Genomic DNA, 22762 nt, shown 5'->3' with positions numbered 1-22762 from the left:
TCTTTTAAGGGTTCCATATTATAGGAATTTACATTTTCCTCTATTTTTCCATATATGCTCAAAGATGTTATTAGAATTTTAAGTTATTGCTTTTTCAAAAATCCACTCTTTTTTCCAGGCCGTTTCAGACTAACTCCAGTAAAATGCATCACAACTGGACTTGATCCTGATTGGCTCCCTCACTAAAGAATTACTATCAGGCCAGTTGCAGTATTTTAACTGGAAAGGCTTCACTCAGCATTTGAATTTGATGAGCTGGTGTTGTCGGCCAATCAGGGTCCAGTATTGTGACTGTTCTGCCTGTGACAACTCATTCAAATTCATTAAATATAACTAATTCAATTCAACTTTAAACTTAACTAAATTTATTTACAAATCATCTTGAAGAACATTTTTCTTATCCTGACTCATAGTATATATGAAATCAAAATCAGGAAATGTTAATAATATGGGACCTTTAATATAACTGCTAAAATGGCAATGTTTCTCTAGGCTTCTTATCTGATGCGAGCCATTTCTTCACTGATAGCATAACGGATGTACTCAAAATTTGTAGATTAACAATTTTCTTTTCCTCTTCCTGTAAATTGACTTGCTGATAAAAAAATATTACTCAACCAACCCTCCAGCCGTCCTCCTGTAACTACAACTGAAACGCCTACTGCTCCATGGGACCCAACCACAGAGCTGACCACAACCACGCCACCTCCTGTCACAGAAACCCCTGATGAAGAAGGCAGTGGTGAACTATGGGTCGACTTTATATCACATCATTCACATGTTGAAACCAAGGGTGAGTTTTTCCATGAATAAACAGCCGTTTTCACCAAACATAATGGCACATCCTGTGTAGCGTTTGAAAGAGAGTTGAAAGTTTATTCTTGTGTGGCTTCACAGTAGTGGAGGAATCCTATTCCTGCCTAGGTTGCCTTATGATGAACTGGGATGAGATTGACAGAAAGTCCGTAGCGTCCCTAGACATGACGCTGCCACACGTTGGTTGTCCTGTCATCATCTTGTAAGTCCCACTACTATCCTTCTCTCTCCCTCACACACACAAACACTCTAGTGTTTGACCGATATGGGGTTTTGAAGTCTGATACCAACACAGATATTTCTGGACTGAGGCTGCCAATAGCCGATACTTATATCTGTAAGTGTGACCATTTGCATGCTAAGAATTGGAAGTATTCAGTGTTTACCCTAGTATTGTATTCCTGGCAGAGCCCCTGAAACAGCACTTTGACCATAGGACACAAAAACCCTCCATTGAAACCCGGAATAAGAGTAATAAAAGGTAAAATATCTTCGCTGTCAGGTGAAAACTTTGTAACTCCAATTTTGGTGAAGGATTGCTGCTCTTCTATGGGTTGAGAAAATTCTATAACACTTGGATTTATGAAACCTTTGTCAAACCAATTAGATAAACTCAAAAATGTATGGTCGCCAAGCTGAAAAAATACTTTTTGTTTGTAGTTCCTGAAAAGCTGACATTTTGGAGATACAAAGTTTTCACCCAACAATATTCATGAATACTGGCGTGGAATCCAATCAAATTGTCTCATTAGTATCAATTCAGGTTAAGGGCTTCCCATAGACAACCAATGTAGTTTTGATCATTTCTATAATAAATATGTAATCAATCAAACTTCATCGTATCCATCATGTCAGAGGTTGATGACACTGAATGGCCGATATCTGATTTCTAATAAGGCCAATTTTATATCAACAAACCAATATATCGGTCAAACACTGATATACAAACACACACATTCATTTGACCTCATAAGCATAATTGGAGCATCATCATATAATGAAAACAGAATAATGAGTTGTTTTCTCTTTGGCACAGTGTCAACCTGAAGGATGGTAAGTCCATGTGCGTGGACTCTGGCCAGCTGGGGTTCAGGACGGCTCTGGAGAAGCTGGACATTCAAGCCCACTGAGGAAGTGAATGGAAGTTTAAGTAGGACTGGCATTGGCCTAGCGCTTCAAGAAAGATTTAAGTGTTATTGATTATGTGTAAGTTGTATGTATTTCCAGCTTCTCAGACGATGTAAGACCAACCAACAGGAGTCATTCCTATGTTCCCAGGGTCCTATGTTCCCCAGATCTAGGGTTAGGGTTAGGGTTAGTAGGGTTAGGGTTAGAGACCTTCAAAATCAAATAAAATGATTACCATTGGTTTTGTTGTGTTTATATAGCTGTTTTGTAGCCTTGTTCCAATAAAAAAAAAAACTGGATAATATTTATGAAATATTTTAACTTGAAATGGGTCAAATTTGACCCGAACACAATAGGAAGGTTAATGTGTGTTAACAGAATATTGAACTGGGGAACATAGGACCCTGGGAACATAGGACCTTGGGAACATAGGACCTTGGGAACATAGGACCCTGGGAACATAGGACCTTGGGAACATAGGACCCTGGGAACATAGGACCTTGGGAACTTAGGACCCTGGTAACTTAGGACTTTGGGAACTTAGGACATTGGGAACTTAGGACACTGGGAACTTATGACCTTGGGAACTTAGGACCTTGGGAACATAGGACCCTGGGAACTTAGGACCCTGGGAACATAGGACCCTGGGAACTTAGGACCTTTGGAACTTAGGACCCTGGGAACTTAGGACCTTGGGAACTTAGGACCCTGGGAACTTAGGACCCTGGGAACATAGGACCCTGGGAACTTAGGACCCTGGGAACTTAGGACCTTGGGAACCTAGGACGCTGGGAACTTAGGACCTTGGAAACTTAGGACCCTGGGAACATAGATACGTTGCCAAGCAACAAGCTAACCCCTCGCCCTAAAACAGTGTGTATGCTTCTCATTTTCCATTTAAGCCCTGTATACTTTGATGCTTGATTGCCCTATTCCCTCATCAATTTCCACCTAAACCACATTAAAGGAAAAATCCACCCAAAAACACACTGTTAAAATACTAGCAAGGAAACTAGCATAAAACACAGCTATTGCCAACTATAGCCACTAGTTTCCTTGCTAGTTTTCACCAGTTGCCTACCAGTGATGTATTTTGCCTTTCTTTGCCCATTTTGTTGTTTAATGGGGTATTTTTGTTATTTCCATGGATAACTGGCTACATGTGAGCGAGGTGACGTCACATAGATATTTCCAGCGTAGCTACAAAGGAGTTTGATAGTAGTACAACTTTCTGCGATCTAAAACATCAACAGTCAGTGTCAGGTTTTGCTGTCAGTCCCTCAGAATCAAAGATCGAGAGCTTCTTTCTAGAGCCGCCATTTTGTTCAACAATACAGGGAGAAAACATACAGGGAGAAATCCATCGTAGCAGAGGCAGAGAGACAAATTTCTTCAACAACAGAAGCCTCAATAGACCAGAATGCAATGCAGCCACAAGACATGTTGTGTTTTGAATAAGGGGCACAACCATGATCATAGACACTCCTCAATGTTCATCAAGTGGTAGGCCAGCTAGCGATGTTATTATGATCATACACCCACCTTTGAATGAAAGTACTAAGTTCATACCCCTTTACCCCTGGGAAACGTGGGAAATCACTAACTGAAGTAGAAGTAGACGAAGCCGGTTGAGGGAAGGTACACCCAAAAAGTAAACTACAACAAAAAAAACTCCTGGAATGTATTGAACCCAAATTTATAAGAGTATTCCAAGGGTGATTTTTCCTTTAAACCTTCTCAGCTCCCTCACCCTTTTCGTTATATTCCATCTGTGGAGTAATGACAAGATGCAAATGGGTCCTTGGTTGAACCATTTCAGCTAACCAATGATTGATGGTCTCTTGGAAGTCTTGAGGAACGTTTGAAGATTTTAAATATATATATTTTGAATTGAGATGAAGCATTTAAATCCAATATCACTGCATCTTCAACAGAACACCGAATGTATGTTCAGCCAGGAAACTGGGCCCTAGAGATGAGTATGATTTCAAGATAATATCTTGCTGAGCCTGGCGCTGTTCTCAGAAATGTTTGATTTACTGATTTATATGGTAATTTCCATCATATCTTGACATGAAGGGTCTCCTCTGGGCTCTAAGACGCATCTTGAAATAATGGATAACAAGACAATAAAATGGCAAAATGTATATTTGTGTGAACTGCTGTCATTTGATATTCTTGATGTAGGCTACGACTTAAACATTCATCACACTTTGGCTTGAATATAAGTAATTTCCAGACATTTGTCAGGATTTGTCAGGTCAGTATTCAAAATTAAGCAATTATTCCCCCCACAAATACAGTATATCTCCATATATTGTACAGCGGTGCCATCTACTGACTACAAGTGAGAACAGTCAGCATCTCATGCCTGAGATGAGAGATACTGTAGCAACTACTTGATGTTTTTCCTCATTGGATCTCATAGGTACAAAGGACAAAGCTGATTTCTGGGTTCAACAGTGTTTTCTTAGCAAACTCTCTGGCACTAATACTTCAACCCTAAAAGAATCTGCGGAAATCTAGAAAAAAAAACATTGACCCAGGTTTGACTTTTTATTGACTTGACCCACGTCTACTGGCATCCCTGTAAATTACAAAACATACAGTCAAGTGAATCCTACTTTCCCCCTCCCCCGTTAAGTCGTCTTCCTCTTCTCCTTCCATCCGGCACACTTCAGGACGGTCTCGGCTCGCTGGGACTTCAGGTCGCCCAGTGTCTCCTCCAGCCGCTCGGAGGCATCCAGAGTGTCCTCGAAGTCCCGGAGCAGGACGGTGTTGCCCAGAAGTCCGCTGTGCTGCTTCAGCCTCAGGTGGTCTCTGTGGAGGCCGTTGCGGGCCTGCTTGATCCTGGTCAGCTCCTGCCTCTTCCTGGCCACCTCGGCCTCCACCTCGGCCAGCTGGGCTCGCTTGATCTGGCTCTCCGTCTGGCTCCACTGCAGCTTCTCCTTCACGTTTGTTAAGAGCTGACAGAGTAGACGAGAACGCCGCCTGGATTACTTACGGATTGATAGAAAATCTGATTTTGTTAACATGCAAAGCAGCAACTAGAACAACTAGAGCAATGATATCAACTGACTCTGATTTTAACAGTACAATCCTTTGATTTTTACCAAGATGCAATGGTTTTCTATCATGAGTTAACACACTTTGCTCCTCTATTCCTGGACGCTATAAAACGTCATCATGGTTTAGTAAATGTCATTTTGTACAGGTTTCTTCTTGAGTAGTATATAATTAATAAAGAAAAGTAAAAGTTGTATTTTTGTGACAATTTAACTTTTAAAATATAAATCTTTACACTTAAGCTGCAGGTTTAATCTCCAAGAGTCCTCTTTGTATGCAAATGAGATTTGATGACATCCCACGATGGGTGAACTTACTTCTGGGTTCTTCCTCTATTAGTTTACATGGACTACTGCCATATACTAATGTATATAGCGAGATATATATATATAATTTTTGATGATTGTGAGACAACACATAATTATCATTTTATAATAAAGTATATTGTTGTGTAAGTCAGTGATTCTCAACCTTTTTCATATCAAGGACCCCTAATGTAGTCCACATTAGAGCCACAGACCCCCATTTGATGAGATTTTGTCTCTCAGTTGGACCCAAATCTGAGATTATTTTTATTGTCAGATATAATTTTGTCCAGAACTCCATGACTATCTATATTGTAGATAGAGAGATAACAGAGAAACTATGATTAAAATAGTCATTCTTTTACATTCTCTAATTGTGTTTAACAGTGTTTAAAAGTTGAACAATTCATCAATTTGCTGGGGACCCTCTGAAACTCCCTCAAGGACCCCTGGTGGTCCCCGGACCCCACGTTGAGAACCACTGGTGTAAGTAGTGCTTCTATGTATGTATGTGATGTGGTATTAATTACGTTCGCTGACGTTTCAATTGCTGACGTTAGCTAGCATTACTGTATTCTCCATAGAGGAGATGAAGGCAGCTGACCATCGAGGGAGCCAGAAAGCTCAGATCAAGATCAACACAGTCTGTGCTTGTGGATTCTTCAGCCCACCTCCATAGTGCCGGTTTTCTTCTTGCGCAGCTTAAACAGCTCCTCACTCCGCTTTTCGATCATCTTGTTGAGCTCCTTCTTCTCGGCCTGCAGCTTCTCGAAGTCCAGCCCTTGGAGCTCGTCGGCGGGCTCCTCCTTGACGCGGACTTCGGCTTCCAACTTGCGCACCTTGATCTTCAGCTTGATGTGCTCCAGGCGCAGCTGGACCAGCTCGTCCTGCCGGTGCTGCTCCGACGCCAGGACGGCCTCCGCCTTGGCCTGAGCCTCCGGTTTACCCAGGCACCGACTCAACGCCGTCACGGCCGCGTCCCGCTTCAGCGCCACGAGGGCACGCCACTCATTTTCCACCTGGGGATGAAGATGAGGCCACGTAGGTTAGATTTTGCCCACTTTTCGGTAAAGCACTCACAGAACACAAAATACACCACACTTGAAGTGTTAAAGTGGTAATCTGTGAGATCCTTGTTTTTTTTGTTTATTTTGTCTCCATCTTTGGTGCTAAGTGCTGCTTGCTGTGGTGTTTCTGCACTGCACTTCCCAGAGATCACCTGTCAATCAAGCAGTGTGGGGGCAGAGCTTGGATTTTCTGTTGATGCAGTTTGAGTTTCACTTTTCTTTGTCTGTTCAGCCGTGGTGGCTATCGCTGCTCATGCTAACTACCCAGTTCTTCTTCTATTTATTCTAAACAAGCTAGAGGATTTTTCTCCTGAAAGATCCACCACCATGTTTTAATGACTAGAGAATACAAAAATGGACCTTTATATATATGAAAACTGCTCTATAAAGGCAAACAGCAGTAATTAGTATTTATTCTGTGTTTAAAGGTCATGGCTAGGGTTTAGCTGTAATATCAACAAAACCTACAACCATAAATGCTATTAAATGATATACAGTCCACTTCTGTACCAACGATAACAGCTTTGAAGTCATTTTTTCAATTCCACTGCTCATACTGGTCAATCGTTTTGCAGGGCGGGAAAATGTGAATTATTACTTTAATTTGTTGATTTGAAGATTTTGATTGGTGTTCAGTATGATTCACACTGAAACACATCACTTTCTGTGCACCAGAGGATTTTTCCCCAGAAAGACGAGCAGTCACCGGGTGTTTAGAACAGCAAATGTAAAAGCTGTCATGAACTGCCTACATATCCTATATGAAGGAGATCAGAATATGCGAGACTACAGAAAATGTGTCATATGGAGCCTATATTGGGACAGTACAAAAATATTTTTTTCATACTTTTCCCAAGTTTTTTTTGTAAAATTTCCAAACTTTTCAAACCCTGGAAATGACCAAATTCTTTTTCCAAGCATTTCCAAACTTTTCAGGCCCTTATAATCTGAAAATGAACACTAAGCCAATCAAACTAGGGATGCACCGATCAGCAGACATCGGTATCGCCCGATATCGCCATTGGCCCGATATTATTTTTACTGCTGATATTTGACTCGATTGTGGAATTGCCATTTTTGTGACCTTTTTTTTTTCTAGGAGTGTGTGTGTGTCACTTAATGCAACTGTCAAATCAGCAAACAGAATACAACTAACCAACCTGGCCCAGCTTCTCTTCAGTCTGCAGCCTCAGCTCTTCCTCCTCCCGCTGAGCTGCCTCCGAGTGTCCGGCGTGTTGCTGCTTCAGGTCGGCCAGGACGCTCATGAACTTCTTGTAGCGCTGCTCCCGGTCCGACACCAGCATCTCCTTCTCCGGTTGGCCGTCATCCCAGGTCTTCCTGCGGAGGTACTCCACCAGCTTCATCTGCAGCTGGCTGCTGTGCTGGCCGAGTTTCTCTCTCTGTGCGTGAAGCTGGTGGAGGAGCTGCGTGTATTCTTCATAGTCGATGTCCACGCCGTCTGGAGAAGCTGCGGCGGCTTCCTCTTCTTCGGGCTCCTTCTCCTTCTCCTCCTCCTCCTCCTCCTCCTCCTCCTGCACAGGGCTGGTGGTCTGTCTCTCAGGGGTTTCCAGATCCAGTCGTGGGAGTCCATCCTCGTTGTCGTTGACCTCGAATACGACGCTCCCCTCGCGGGAGAGCGGTTGCTCGATGAGAGGCTTCACCTCAGGACCCTCGCCCGCGTCCAGGTCCTCACTGGTGGGGAAGTTGTTTCCATCTGCATGGTCCCCTCCTGGCTCGGGGGTGTCTGATGGTCCAGCAGGGGCCCCCTCGGAGGCTTCTGCACCGTCAGAGTTTTGTTGATCTGGTTCTGATGCCCCCTTCTCAGCCAGGACCTTGTCTTTTTCATCGCCAGCATCAGTGACAGGAGATTTGCCCTCATCCATGGAGGAATCTGCTGACATGACCTTTTCTGTATTCTTCAAATCTAGTTATGTTTTCATTCCCAGTGCAGGGGGAATTTTCTTCCTGATCTGATCTCCATTCATTGGGGATTCAAGTATTAGTCTACTGTATTCTAAGTATTTTAGAGTAGAGCGTTTTAGTACTCCGAGAATTAAAATAGTCTAAATGTTTTGATTTTTAGACGAGATATAAATTAGGTTAAAAAATCCTGCGCTTTCTGTGAACAGCAGTTGGTGTTGTTTTGGTTGTCGTGGAAACTAGAACTCGGAGCCAATCACAGGCGCCTTGACCCCTGCTCATTAATATTAACAAGCTCGCGCGGAGAGGCTCCAGTGCGCAGGCGTGCAGTTCTGCCTCCAACAACAAGAAGCAGGAGCCAGGCAACATGGCCGACCTGGGAAAGAAGTACTGCGTTAACTGCCTTGCGGATGTTACAAACCTACGGCTTCGCTGCACCGACTGCCCCGATATCGAGCTGTGCCCGGAGTGCTTCTCGGCGGGCGCAGAAATCGGTAATCACCGGAGATGGCACGGCTACCAGCAGGTCGACGGCGGTCGGTTCTCTCTCTGGGGTCCCGAAGCGGAGGGAGGATGGACCAGCAGGGAAGAGCAGTCGCTACTCGATGCTATCGAGCAATATGGATTTGGAAACTGGGTACTTCACTTTTATAGTTAGTTAACTTACTTCAGCGAACTATAAAACATAAAGTAGACCTACAGGAGCTTAGCTTAAGGTGCTAAGAAACTGCAAAGAGCCAAACTGACTAGTGGCAACTATACTTTGTAACGTTAATAACCTTGGGAAAAAATGACAAGCAACTTGAGGATGACAGTGATGCTGGCTTCCCGTGCTGTCAGAAATTAGGTGTTGAGGCATATGAACGACTCAACAAAGCGTTAAATACGACTGGGAAACGACTGGGAGACTCTTTTATGATACCCGAGTTGCCAAGATATGAATTCATTAAAACATCAATTACATGCCTGATGCTCATTTTTAAGTATCTCTGTGGCTTTTTGATTTCTAAAATGAAACAACAGCCATAAAAACACTACTTCTGTTACAGGGTCTTTTTTTTTTTTTTTTTTAAATATATATTTCCGACAAAAGCACTTGAATGCGCGACAAGTCGTATTTATGACTTCCCGCCTCAAAAAGTAAGATGTTGCAAGGAGCACTTGAAGGCAGCATGAGTGCACAGTTGCAGGTTACAATCATAGACTGTAAATCGGTTACAATACGTGTAACCTGTTGGAGCTTTTTACCAGACATAACCTGGGATGTAGTAGAGGATAAGCCCACCTAAACACAGAATAGACTTAACTCACCTTTTTTAGGCTGATGTGAACCTTTGATATTAATTCATACGAATACATCATGAAGTAGTATCACACTGATGTGAGTTACATGAGTGTAGGGTCTTTTTTAATAATAATAAACAACAACAATGAAAGAATGCTTTTCTGACACTATGTGATTGTGCGTCATATTGGAGGTTGTTTGCGTTATGGTGATCACCGACTGGAGGTCACTGTTTATCCATCTTTTTATTTACCAGTATATGGCATAGTCCACTGCATCTCATTTAGAGCTGCAACGATTAATCGATTAGTTGTCAACTATTCAAGTAATCGCCAACTATTTTGATAATCGATTAAATGGTTTGAGTAATTTTTTAAGAAAAATAAGTAAAATTTCTCTGATTCCAGCTTCTTAAATGTGAATATTTTCTGGTTTCTTTACTCCTCTATGACAGTAAACTGAATATCTTTGGGTTGTGGACAAAACAAGACATTTGAGGACGTCATCTTGGGCTTTGGGAAACACTGATCCACATTTTTCACCATTTTCTGACTTTTTATAGATCAAACAACTAATCGATTAATCGAGAAAATAATCGACAGATTAATCGACAATGAAAATAATCGTTAGATGCAGCCCTAATCTCATTTTTATTTTAATAACTTATTTTCCAGAAAAGCCCATTGCATATGCCTGTAATATTAACAACATACTGGTGCCAACATCCTCATCAGTAACAAATTGCTGTGTGTGCTGTTTTTCAGGAGGACATGGCCACTCACGTGGGAGCGTCCCGGACCCCCCAGGAGGTCATGGAGCACTATGTCACCATGTACATCCACGGAAACCTGGGCAAGGCCTGCATCCCTGACAGCATTCCCAACCGGGTGACCGACCACACCTGCCCCAGCGGCGGACCCCTCTCTCCCAGCCTCACCACCCCTCTGCCCCCGCTGGACATCAGCCTGGCCGAGCAGCAGCAGCTGGGCTACATGCCGCTTCGCGACGACTACGAGATCGAATACGACCAGGACGCAGAGAAGCTCATCAGCGGCCTGTCGGTCAACTACGACGACGAGGACGTGGACATCGAGATGAAACGCGCCCACGTGGACATGTACGTGCGTAAGCTCCGGGAACGGCAGCGTCGTAAGAACATCGCCCGGGACTACAACCTGGTGCCCGCCTTCCTGGGCCGGGACAAGAAGGACAAGGAGAAGGAAAAGCCCGGGGTGCTGGGAGTCGCAGGGGCCGGGGGCGGCGGCGGCGCGGGCGGGGCAGGCGCGGGCGGCGGCATGACGATCGGCGCGGGTTCCACGACGGCGGCGGGGTCGGGTTCGGTTCCGAGCACGCCCAAACGGAAGATCACCAAGGAGGAGAAGGACCAGCGGGTCAGGTTGCGGGGGCTCTGCCAGTTCATGGCCCACAGGGAGTTCGAGGACTTCTTCGACAACATGCACAAGGAGCGCGTGCTCAGGGCCAAGGTGCGCGAGCTGCAGCGCTACCGCCGCAATGGCATCGCCCGCCTGGACGAGTCGGCGGAGTACGAGGCGGCGCGCCACAAGCGGGAGAAACGCAAGGAGAACAAGAGCGTGGTGGCCTCCAAGCGGGGCAGCGGCGGAGGGGGCGGGCTCGGCTCCGGGGTCGGACTGGGGGGCGGAGCCGGGGGAGGGGGAGGGGCCGCCGGAGGGGTGGGGGTCGGAAGCGGGATCAAAGAAGAGGGCAAGGACGGGGAGTTCGCCGCCATCGAGAATCTGACGGGTTTCGAGCTCCTGTCGGACCGGGAGAAGGTGCTGTGCAACTCGCTCAACCTCAGCCCGACGCGCTACCTGACTGTCAAAACCATCATCATCAAAGACCACCTCCAGAAGAGGCAAGGCATCCCCGCCAAGAGCCGGCTGCCCAGCTACCTGGACAAGGTCCTCAAGAAACGCATCCTCACCTTCCTCACGGAAAGCGGCTGGATATCCCGCGATGCCTCGTAACGATCCATCCTGGCTTCTTGACGGCGGTAACTCTTGATCTCTGATTGGTCAGAGTGTTCTTGCATACGATGCGTGATTTGCTGTACGCTCCAGACGCAGATCAAAACTACTGGATTTCACCATTTTTTTCAAAGGTGACCTTGTGAATATGTACATTGCAAAGACAAAGGATGTCCCTCTGAGGGGAAGAAGTGTATTTTCATGCCAGGAGGGCTAGGAACACAAATAGGCCTATATTTTTGCATTTGAATCAAAATATTGATGATGAAGGGGGGTAAGCTACATTTCTGTGGGTTCACAGTACTTGGTGTCCATTTTGCAATTGAAGATAACCGCAATGCTAACACGTTCCCAGTCGATGTAGTGGTATCGGTTATTGTACCAGGTTCTTTGAAGATGTTTATCGAGTATTGCTATTTTTCTTTTTATCCAAGCAGCTATAGGGCAACAGCCATTCCATGATGAAGATAAAGGGGGAATTATGAACATCATATTTCCATTAAATGATGAAGACCTACTGACAGCTAATGCTCTGATGGGTCACCGAAATTATCATCGCTGTATTTTCCTCTTCTACAGCTTTCACAATTTGGCCTTACAACAAACAGAGGAACCCCAAACCCCCACCTAACTGCTTTTTCACATTGTTATTATTCATCGGTTAAAGCTGCACTAGGCAAGTTTGCACTTTGCATGCAGCAGCAAGAGGCAACTGTTTGAATTTTTTTGAACGTTTGAAGGACTTCGTTACCCAGGAATCACGTCACGTTGTGTCAGAAAACTGCGCACTCCTCTGACCTACATTGCTTCTTCTTAGTGTGTGGTGGGGGGTGGAGCCGGTTCCAGCTTTCTGTGGATGGAACGCTCCCTCACTGCTGTTTAGGAGTCTTGATTTATCACTTTCTGTGCGCCGAGTCCCGCCAGTGACCGTGTCCCAAACCTGAATTAATTAGGGCAAATGTACAGCAGCTCAATTAGGGGAGATGGGACGCTCTTCTCTCTTGCGGCCCCACTTTGTGATTCAGATTGATAAGACGGGTGTATTTTTACCTAGTGCAGCTTTAAATCTTTTACTGTCTACTGCGTAAGAGACAGGGAAAAAAAGTTGAATGTGTAAGGGCATTAACCAATGAGATCCATATACGCTGAAGCACAATTCTAAGATTTTTTATTTTTTTGTTTACCAAGTGAGTATCTACACTGGGTTAATCTTACACCCCTTTATCTTTTTCACTTTATATATATATATTGCCTGCTCTATAATCATACAGTAGCCTAAGCTGGTTTTGCCTCATTGTTGGACCCCCTTATTGAGATAGGGTGCATGACTACTTCTAAGGCTTGGCTGTTATTGGCCTGCTATTTATCTATCCAATGATCTAATTAGGTATAAGTGCGGAAGCTGTTATTAAAGTGTGATCACTCATGTTGAGTTGACAACGTGAAATGTATATATATAATAGTCGCATAGGATAATGCGAGGCCTTGCTTGTGTCCCCTTTGTGGTACAATGCCTAGTAATAAGCAATAGGGATATAGACCGAAATATGTTCTTAAAGGCTGACACTGATTTTTCTGGGTTTCCACTCAGAATTGTATTCTTGTCAGGTTGGGAAAGCCTCTGAAACAGCATTTAAGACCATCATGGGACACTAAAACTCTCCATTGAAACCCAGACTGATTAAATAGTTTTAGGGGGATGAGTAAAATCCTCTTTACACCACACTGGAATGATTTCTCTGGTCACACATCTGATTTAAAAATAATATAAAAAACATATTCTCTAGCTGTAGTCAGGTAGGAACATCCATCGAACCATAAAAGGTCAATATTGGCCTCATATATCAGCCTAACCCTGATAAGCAATATCCTCCTTCCTTATATCCCCATTTGTTTTTCCTGATAATTAAACATCACTGTCTTTATACCGTGTCCAAACTTGACAACGACCTTTTGGTTCACCACCCATCACATACATGCATAGCCTGCCGTTTGGCCTGTCAAAGCAGGTGTTGCCTGCCATCACCTTTTCGCATCTCCTTAGCTTTTCGAAAAGGTAACTCCTCTCTATCTAGAAGGCCGAACCACAAAAGCGGCATCGGTGACTCATTCTCATTTTCCGCCTTCGAAGGGCTTTTGTGCGAGCCGAGCGGAGCGCTGGCCGATGCGCTATTTAAATGTAAATGAAGTTATTGAATTGGCAATCGGTTGACAGCGGGAGCGGGGAGTACAAAAGTGGAACAGGGTCCAGGAGAAAGGAGCGTGTATGTGTGGGCGTCGCCTAAGCCAGGATATGTTCTAGATTCGTATTCTTTTTTGTTCTTCTCCTTTCTCCACTCCAGTCTGTGTTTGTCCAAGAAGGAGGAGAAGGAGGTTTTTGGGGGAAATGCAAGTCATCAGTAGCTTTGTATGTGTTTGTGAGTTCTGTAACGGCATTGGCTTTAAACTGGGCCTTGGCCTTCTTTGTGGCCACCGAAGAGGACTTGAATCCCCTTCACTTCAGTAACTAAGAACTCTGCTTAAGAGGTCAGAGGTCAGCTTGTATGGGGTTAGACAGATGTATTGATTTGTTAATATTGTCCCCTGCCAACATGATGGAGGTGAGGATAAGATTTTACTCAACAGTCCGTAAAACCTGTGATGAAACCTGCCTCACCCTGCCTTAAGGAGCCGCTAGCCCAACTAAAGGAGTTTCATTAGTATGGCTTTCGATGAAGAGTTTTAGTGTCCCATGATGGTCTAAACCAGTGGTTCTCAACATGGGGTCTGGGGACCGCCAGAGGTCCTTGAGGGAGTTCCAGGGGGTCCCCAGCAAATTGATGAATTGTTAAACTTCAGCATTTCATTTACAAGAAGTTAGAGAATGTAGAAGAATGACTGTTTTGATCATAGTTTCACTGTTATCTCTCTACCTACAATACAGATAGTCATGGAATGCTGGGCAAAATCATATCTAACTAAATAAAAATAATCTCAAATTTGGGTCCAAGAGACAAAATCTCATCAAAAAGGGGTCCGTGGCCCTAATGTGGACTAAACTAGGGGTCCTTGATATGAAAAAGGTTGAGAATCACTGGTCTAAACCGTGCAGGGAACTAATCAGTGAAATCGGTGTTTGGCTGGAATGAAAGTGTCTCAGTGGAAGGTTTAGAGAACTGCTGGTCTGAATGGTGTTTCAGAGGTTTTCAACCTTGCCAACAATACAATTCTAGGGGCAAACACTGAATCCTCTTGAACATCGGCACATAATATCAGCAAAAGGCAGCTTCAGTTCAAAAATATCGGTATCGTCCTTCAAAAATCCATATTGGTTCAACCCTAGTACATAGTACTCGGTGTCCCTATTGCAGTTGAAGATTAACCTAATGCTAAGGAATGGGCTCATTGAAGATAGAGAACTGAGAATTGGTATTTCTTACCCAAACCACATCAGGCCTGCAGCTATTCCATACTGAAGCTAAGGGGAAGCATGAACATCACATTTCCATTAAAGATGAAGGTTTAAAGTGGGCGTTTGCCTTCTCTGTGGCCAGGTTTGAAAGGTCAAAGTTCAGTCTGACCCAGAACGTTCTAGAAAAGCGTAGAGACCTCCAGCCTATAAACCAAACAGTCGCATTTGCTCTCTGTTTTTAAATGCTTGATGTCAAAAGTAGCCCAGGGACAGTTCAGTTTGTCATGTTTCCATCGGAAATGGTTTGCCCACCATGTTTTGGTGGCGTTTGGTTATTCAGGGTCATGCCATTGTGTGCCACTGTAGTTCACCTGCGTTGGACAGGAGAAGCGGAGAGTTGCTTGATGGTGCTCATCTGTTTGAATGTCTCCTTTTTGTTTATTCCTTCAGACACAGAGGTGGTTGCTGAACTTCATTTATTTTTCAAGGACGACCGTAGATGATCCCCGTCTCAGATTTTGACAGCAGTTGTCGTCGTTCTGCATGTGCAGCCAAATGTTCCAAAACGGCGTATTGCGGTAGATGTCTTGAAAAGAAAAATATTGCAACTGTTTTCTATTTTTTTTTCCAATGGGTGGAATATATTTTCTATGCTCTCTATTTGTGCGGAGGGGGGGGGGGGGGGGTTGCTTACAATGTGTTACCAATTGTACATAATTTTGTAAGATAAATTGGAAAAAGAAACTATAAATACTGACCTGTGAAATGTACAGTATTTTTAATGTCATGGACATTTTTATAGCTTTTGTAATAAAAACAAATTTTGGTGTGCGAGGAAGAACCATTTTCTGAAGCTTTGGCATGCTGTTGAGCTGTTTGTACGTATCGGTAGCGAACTTAGGAATCAAAGCTTCTGTTCCGTTCGCCGGTCTGAAACTGTTGAGCTGTTTTGCTGTCCCATTATTTGTGATTGCACATGACATGGTGTGTATGGTTTTGTATTAAAAGTGCAAATACTTTATACTTCCACATTGTCCCATTTATTCATTTGTCAATAGTAAATGACCAAAGTCTTCATGAGGTTCATTCGACCTAGTATTAATTGAATGCAAACATACTACATAGACAGTCGAGGTTATAACACATTAAATTTGACCCTGTATGGTTCATATCCACATATCTCATAGTGGGCAGGTTCACAGCAGATGATATTAGTCAAGTCTCAATTAAACTGTAGGAATATAGATCTATTTCAGCTCTTATTAAAATTACAGCCAACACTGGATGCGTTCACCCAGTTGAAGATGACCAATTGACCAACTGAGCACCTATGGAGAAAACACGTTAAAAGACAGGAAAAAAAGTGTGGGTAAGATAGGGTTCGATCCTACTATATTGGGCCAGTAGTTGCCTTTTTTGAATATCATATCGGTATGTCTTGAAAATAGGCTTTAACCAGATTTTTTATTATATTTGGTACTCCAAAGAAATCAAACGCTACAGAAAGCTGTCAGGTACTAAGCTAAATGTATTTTCCAGGCCAAGAAAACCAGAAGATCTCTCTTCTGTTGTTGGGCTGATTGCATTAGATGCCACTAAAAATCACCCCAAGATGGGTGTGTGATGTTGAATGAAGACATAAAGAGGGTAGAAGAGAAACACTAAACCAACAAACCTGTCAAAGTTGATCAGTTTATTCTGATGCTATGGCAGTTGGAACAATGAACCATATACATATTACTTCAAATGGTTTTGTAGACAAAGCCGATGTTTTGTCACTGTCCAGCACCACCAAGCCAACAGTTGGCATAGGGACATTACCATTACTGAGGAAGGTTTAACAAAGCCTCACCTACAAAGATGCATTTCACCACAAAGGCCTTGGGAAACCCATCTCAGTACAAAGCAAAATCTCAACAGCCTTTCCTCAGTTCCTCGAGTGCCCTTTCTTGCCTCCTTCACAAAATGCATTAAAAAAAAAAACTGGGATGCTTTTTTAATACATTCGAAAATGAAACAAGGAAAAAGGGTGTGAGGAATCAAGTTCAAGATTATTAGGCTTTAAACAAAAAGTCCGGAATGATAACAGCAGTTCAATGTCAGGATTGCTCACCTCTAATCCCTTTTTTTGCATTATAAACACAAAGCATTTTGACAGGTATATTCTACATCATAGCTGAGCCAAACAGAACTTTTAATCAAGAGCATTTTATGCAAATTTCTTGTAAAACAATATCAGCTTTTAAATGAGTGAAATGTCACATTTTAACTGCTTCTCTTCCAGTTAGGAGGTGTGCCTCTGGAAAAAGACATGAAAGCCTTTCCCTGTGATCTGGTGTGAAGTTTCTTTACATACTGTGATTCTGATAACAGTTGGGTATGAAGTATATTACATTCCACCAGAGGAAAAAAAAAAAAAAAAATACTATGACATGATAAAAGAAAAAGACTGGAATCTGACTCTGACACGACTCACATGACTGATGGTGGACTGAAATCTGACTTAAATGACCTAGGCCAGACAAAGTGTTACAGATCTGTTAAAACAGGTTGGATATTGTCCAGATACAGAGATCAGTTCGGTTGGGTTCCCGTCTCTTTGAGGCACCGCAGGGTGGGGGGGGTGGGGGGTGGGGGGGGTGGGGGGTGGGGGTTGGTGGGAGGAGAGGGTGATGGGGAGAGGGGTGGTGGGGCGCCTTGACCAGTCTGCTGTACCTGAGGTGAACCGTCGCCCAGGCTACAAAACAAATCCCACTTTGTCACGGTGACACCGCAACGGCTTCTAGGGGGCTTTGGCCACGCCGACCAGCGCCGGCCTCAGGGTGCGACCGTGGAGCTTGTAGCCCACCTTTGTTACTATGGCGACGGTGCCGGGCTCCTTGCCCTCCACGGGGGCGTGGAAGAGGGCCTCGTGCTCGTAGGGGTCGAACTTCTGGCCGTCGGGGTTGAGCTTGACCAGGCCGTGCTTGGTGAACACCTTCTGGATCTGGACCTCGGTCATCACCAGGCCGTCGTACAGGTTCTTCAGGTGGGGGTTCTGGCTGGTCACCTCCTCCTTGGGCACGCTCTCCGTGGCCTTCTCCAGGATGTCCGCCACCTCCAGCAGGTCCTTGCAGAAGCCCTGGATCCCTGGTGGGGTTTGGTGGCGATGGAGAGAACACGATTCAGCAAGGCACAAATCTCTTGGAATTTTTCATAACTGTATGAATAGGTGTAACAATATGTTTAGCAACAGTTCTGTGCTTTCACTAACTCATCCCTCCAGCTTTTCACGCGGGAGGAAAAAAAAAAAAAATCCATCAATAGAAAGAAACTACATATACACCTGACTTGTTGCCTAATCAATCAAATAATAAAAAACAACCTAACCCACTGCAATGTAGCTTTTAAAAAGTTGAAAAGATAGGCCTATAATCTTGTCGTAAAAATGTAGATCAACTACATTCAAGTAAATAAAGGGTGCAACAACAAATTCTAGTAAATTTAACAACTCAATAACCACATCATAAAGTGTATAAGGATACATTCGCAAATATAACCTATTAATCAAAAGGGTAATATTTTAACCAATCAGAACTACTGCCACAGATCAAGTAATGTCAGTTTACACGATACCCCAGCTGTTCAGTCCAATGTGCTTTGACACAACTCCAAAAAGAACCAATTATCAACTATGAATGGGTTATTTAGCTAATGAAGAGGAAATCTGGACAGAAAACACAGAAGTATCATTCAGATGATGTGTTAAACTGCGCTCTATGCTGCCCAGTTTTGACTTGTTGTCTATGGGTGGTGAAAAGCGTCCGGAGGAACTCTCGCTGGAAGCCTGAGTGGGAAGAACTGAGGGCTCAGCTGTCCTTCAGTGACACCTAGAGGCGGTGATGCACAACTTCTGAAATTTGATCATTTTCTGCATTATTCCATGACTTGACCATCTTTCTGTGGCGCAGTGATGAAACTCATACTCCGCGATTGTGGAATCACAGAAAACTGGGAGGACTAAGTAACAGAATATTGTTTTTACCGTATAACTTAGCATCTTCCACCATTTTCTGGCTCCTCGTCCTGAGGTTCTCCGTGTCTGCTAAGGCCCGCTTGTACTTTTCCTGGGAACAAAGGCAAAACATTAAGTTGTGGGTTAATAAAAAACAATTATTTGGAACAGCTTAGAGCTGGGTATTGTTTTGTACCTATACCAGAAATTGTATTACGACCCCAAATGATACAGTACATTCATTTAAAACAATTTTTGTCAACAAAACCATGTCCGCCTACTTGTTTACCAATTATTATCTCTTTGTTAAATGTTTTAGGAAACGTGGTAATGCTAAAATGGAACACTACTCCAACTTAAGTTTAAACTGAGAAGTAGAGCATGGGTTCACAAACTTTTTCATGTCAAGGAATCCCAAACAAATACAAATGAGGCCGTGCGCACACACATTTTATAAGATTTTGTACTAAGAAACTGTTTGAGGAAATACTTGTTACTTATGGTTAAGTATGGCATTGCTCATCTGTCTATGCTATAGGTGGGGTTGGAATAGTGTAATAGTGAAATTAAATCATTTTGTTAAGGACCCCTGCAGCAACGCTGGTGTTCTCTGGACACATTGTGGTTTGTTATTCTTTAAATTTGACCAGTTTCTGTCATACTGAAGGAAAACATGCTCACTTTTGCCCTGTGCTTTTAGCAATAACCTCCTTTATAACAAGGCCAGATCAACAAGGTTATCAGGTGAAATTGTACCCCAGTACAAAGGGCAGGACTACAAGGGTCACTTAAACAAAATGTTGCCTGATAAATACTTTGCTTGTGCATCTTTTCCTTACTGAGGCTTCGGAGCCTCAAGCTGGCCTTAATGCAAGGAGTTTACTAGCATCTCTACACTCAAAAAAAATATTTAGCTCTAGGCTATTTGTAAGGTTATGCATTTAAATTACAGGCACCTATCACAAATTTCCATTACACTGGGTTAAGTAATTCTAACTTGAATAAAGCACTAATATTTATGAATTTGACTCAAGTAGAACTTAAATGGATTGAATGAATAAATTTAAACGTAGGCGGCTTGTGCTCATCATGCCACTGCTTTTCAAATGTGTTAGTGTTATTAGCATTTAAATGGCAAATTTCCATCAGACTGAAATAATTTAATGATAAGTGATCGGGTTAAATAGACATAGAACAGTAAGACATTTTTCGTTCATTTTTATCTCAGTCTAGTTAATATTAAACCAAACAAATTTGAGTTGTTCCCATTTAATTTAAAAAAATTTTTTTTTCTTGAAACCAATTTTATTTGGATAAAATCAGCTTCATCTTTTCTCTTAATACCCAAAAGGGTCAATATTAATTTTTGGAGTGTAGTGAGCAAGCTGTTTGGTGGATTATTCACATAGAAAAGGTTTTGAGTGATGTTCTACATGGTTAACCTTTAACAAACGGATTAGAAATGACCACATTACACAAGCAGCATCTTAAATAGACTTAGAGAGGATGTCACCCTGTTTGTCTACACCTAGCCGGAAGCCGGCCCGTTCGCTGCCAAGTCAGACTTACTGTGACGTCCTTGACCTGTTCCTCCAGCTGGGTCTTCTCCTCCACCAGGGCTTTCTCTGCTGCACTCTGCTCCGGCTTGTCGGCCTCCTCCTCCGACCCCCGGCCATTCTTCTGCTGGGCGGCTGTGCACAGCAACCGTGGAGATGCTCTGGATGAGGAGGAGGAAAATGAACAGGGAGAAAGGGACAGGAGAAAAGTTGAGATTGATCAATTTTGGCGTTTTAACACCAATTCCCAAAGGGCGGAAGTGAAAAATTACGATTACTCTCTTTACTATAATTGAGTAGCTTTTTTTTAATGTATTTGTACTTTTGCGTATTTTAAGTCAGTAATTTTACTTTTCTTTCATCATGTATTGACCGAAGTATTAGACTACTATACATTTCGATCGCATGCGTTACAGAGTTCAAATTTTGCAACCCCTCTGTAAACACTGCATCAGAAACTGGTCAATTCTAAATTGCATCTGCTCTGAACAATGCCTGTGCAATATCAATAGTGCATTTATAGCGAGTAAACAATAATGGAAGGTGATAAGGAAGTTTTGGGGGGGGGGGGGGGGAATGAACTCTCTCCCTGTGCCAAATATGCACCATGTTTTCACCAAGCTTCTTCTTCTATTCTGTCTTTAAACTTAAAAAAAAGAAGAGATGTTCTGTATATAAACCACCCTTAAAGTCACAATTAAACAGCATTTTGAGAGCATCTTCCTCCCTTAATGTAATGTATCTCCTGTTGAAAAAGGATGTTGGATATAATGCAAGGACGGATCATTACAAAGTGTAAACCAATTTCATCACCACTTCTGCTTTGGTAGGATATCTTGGTACTCTTTCAACCATTGCTAATTAGTAGTATTATTAGCCAGTAACACTACTGCCAACCGTACTTTCTAAGAACGTTATGCAACTACCCTGTGTAATGTCTTTAACTGATAAATATCTGATAACAATACATAGCCGAATTCAAAATGTAATTTTATGTAAGAAGCATCACAGGCAGCACGTAGCAGAATGTGTCAACTTATGTCATCAGCCCCCTCTCGAGCCCGGATATGCCCCGTTCTCGCCAAACCGTATTCAGATATCTGGCAATTTATTTTGCCTTGCGTATTGGTAAACGTATACACCTTGTACAACGTGACTTAAGATTTTAAACGAATCGTTAGGAGCCACTTTTCATTTCGGCATGCAGCCATTACACCAAGCAGCGCTTATTTCAATACAATTTCAACTTTTATAAATACAACTACGGAATTATTTCCTAAAAATACAGCGTGGAATTTCAAATAAGTGTCGCTTGGTGTATTGGATGCATGTCGGACTGAAGAGTGGACTAAAACAGTTTGTTAAAGCTTAATTAGATTGAGTTCTACCAGGTTTGCCCATAAGCAATGCAGCATCAAATTACCAGATTTATGAATGGGGTTTGGTGTGAGGGGAACGTAACTGGGCTGTAACTACTATATGTAACAACTTCAGGGATGTAAGGAATATCTAAGAACATAGCCACATAATAAGCATAACAGACAGCATGTACGTTAGCATTAACTGCTACAAGGATATGTCATGTTATGTCATCAGCCCTCTCTCTGTTTCTGGCAATGACATGCTAACACTGACACATGCTACTTGGCAAATAGTTAAGCCTTTAGGTCAATAGAAATACGTTTGAGAAAGGGCATTTCTGAACCCAACACGGGAATAATATGGTCAGTTTGTGTCTGTAGTTTTTATCAAGGACTGTTGAGGAACATGGTCAGTTACGAAAGCTAATAGCTGCTATCATGTCGTAGACTGAGATGACAGTAAGCTAACAACCCGTCCTAAGCGACCCGAGCATCATTATGAACAACAACGTTTCAAGCAACACATTTTTAATTCGATATGGAGACTTGCTTACCTTAATAATGAAGGCGAAGCTACAACTGAGTAGCTCTGTTTCAACGCTCGTACACACAAACTCGCCATTTTCACTCCGATAACACACGCTGACAGGACGCACTACCTTGACGGCGGCGGCGTGCAGGTTTGAACCAATCACGCGTCAGCATGAGAGACACCTCGCACAGTCGACCAATCACAGTTAGAGGAGAGTTTGACGATTTGTTGTAGTTTGGTTGAGTTGAAGTTAAAGGTGAAAACCACACATGTGACCAAGGACAGTTTTATCCCTTTTACCAAACTGAAGGTTATTCACCTCTCTCGGTTATTCAACACAGCTTATGCACTATTAT

The 22762-nt window shown here is 43.0% G+C and overlaps 3 protein-coding genes across 4 annotated transcripts; 1 reads left to right on the top strand and 2 right to left on the bottom strand.

Moving 5' to 3' along the window:
• Positions 1–1334: 1334 nt before the first annotated feature.
• LOC139644253 (cilia- and flagella-associated protein 184-like) lies at positions 1335–8283 on the bottom strand (the record flags this gene model as incomplete). The annotated part of the gene is made up of 4 exons (XM_071519673.1): positions 7543–8283; positions 5987–6334; positions 4599–4910; positions 1335–1385 (listed from the first exon to the last, which is right to left on the bottom strand). Coding segments are annotated over exons 1-4 (1452 nt in total), but the record flags the coding sequence as incomplete, so codon positions are not given.
• Positions 8284–8655: 372 nt separating this feature from the next.
• Positions 8656–11572, top strand: LOC139644255 (transcriptional adapter 2-beta). Of its 2 annotated transcripts, XM_071519676.1 has the most exons (4): positions 8656–8939; positions 10352–10808; positions 10938–11204; positions 11304–11572. In XM_071519676.1, the coding sequence occupies exons 1-4, from the start codon at positions 8670–8672 to the stop codon at positions 11570–11572; spliced, it is 1263 nt and encodes a 420-aa protein (XP_071375777.1). In that variant the 5' UTR covers positions 8656–8669. The 2 variants fall into 2 exon arrangements, with proteins under 2 accessions (XP_071375777.1, XP_071375776.1); XM_071519675.1 differs by having other exon boundaries at positions 10352–11572.
• A 4430-nt stretch (positions 11573–16002) lies between these two features.
• Positions 16003–22529, bottom strand: grpel1 (GrpE-like 1, mitochondrial). Its single transcript, XM_071519674.1, has 4 exons — positions 22429–22529; positions 20527–20674; positions 18988–19069; positions 16003–18092 (listed from the first exon to the last, which is right to left on the bottom strand). The coding sequence occupies exons 1-4, from the start codon at positions 22494–22496 to the stop codon at positions 17746–17748; spliced, it is 645 nt and encodes a 214-aa protein (XP_071375775.1). The 5' UTR covers positions 22497–22529; the 3' UTR covers positions 16003–17745.
• Positions 22530–22762: the final 233 nt, after the last annotated feature.

The sequence above is a fragment of the Centroberyx affinis genome, unplaced genomic scaffold (assembly GCF_046629955.1).
Source record: "Centroberyx affinis isolate AG114_WGS23_722 - 3 ecotype Tasmania unplaced genomic scaffold, CSIRO-AGI_Caff_v1 ptg000720l_1, whole genome shotgun sequence".
Classification (NCBI taxonomy): Eukaryota; Metazoa; Chordata; class Actinopteri; order Beryciformes; family Berycidae; genus Centroberyx; species Centroberyx affinis.
The sequence above is the reverse complement of the archived record's forward strand: the minus strand, read 5'-3'. Positions and strand labels throughout refer to the sequence as shown.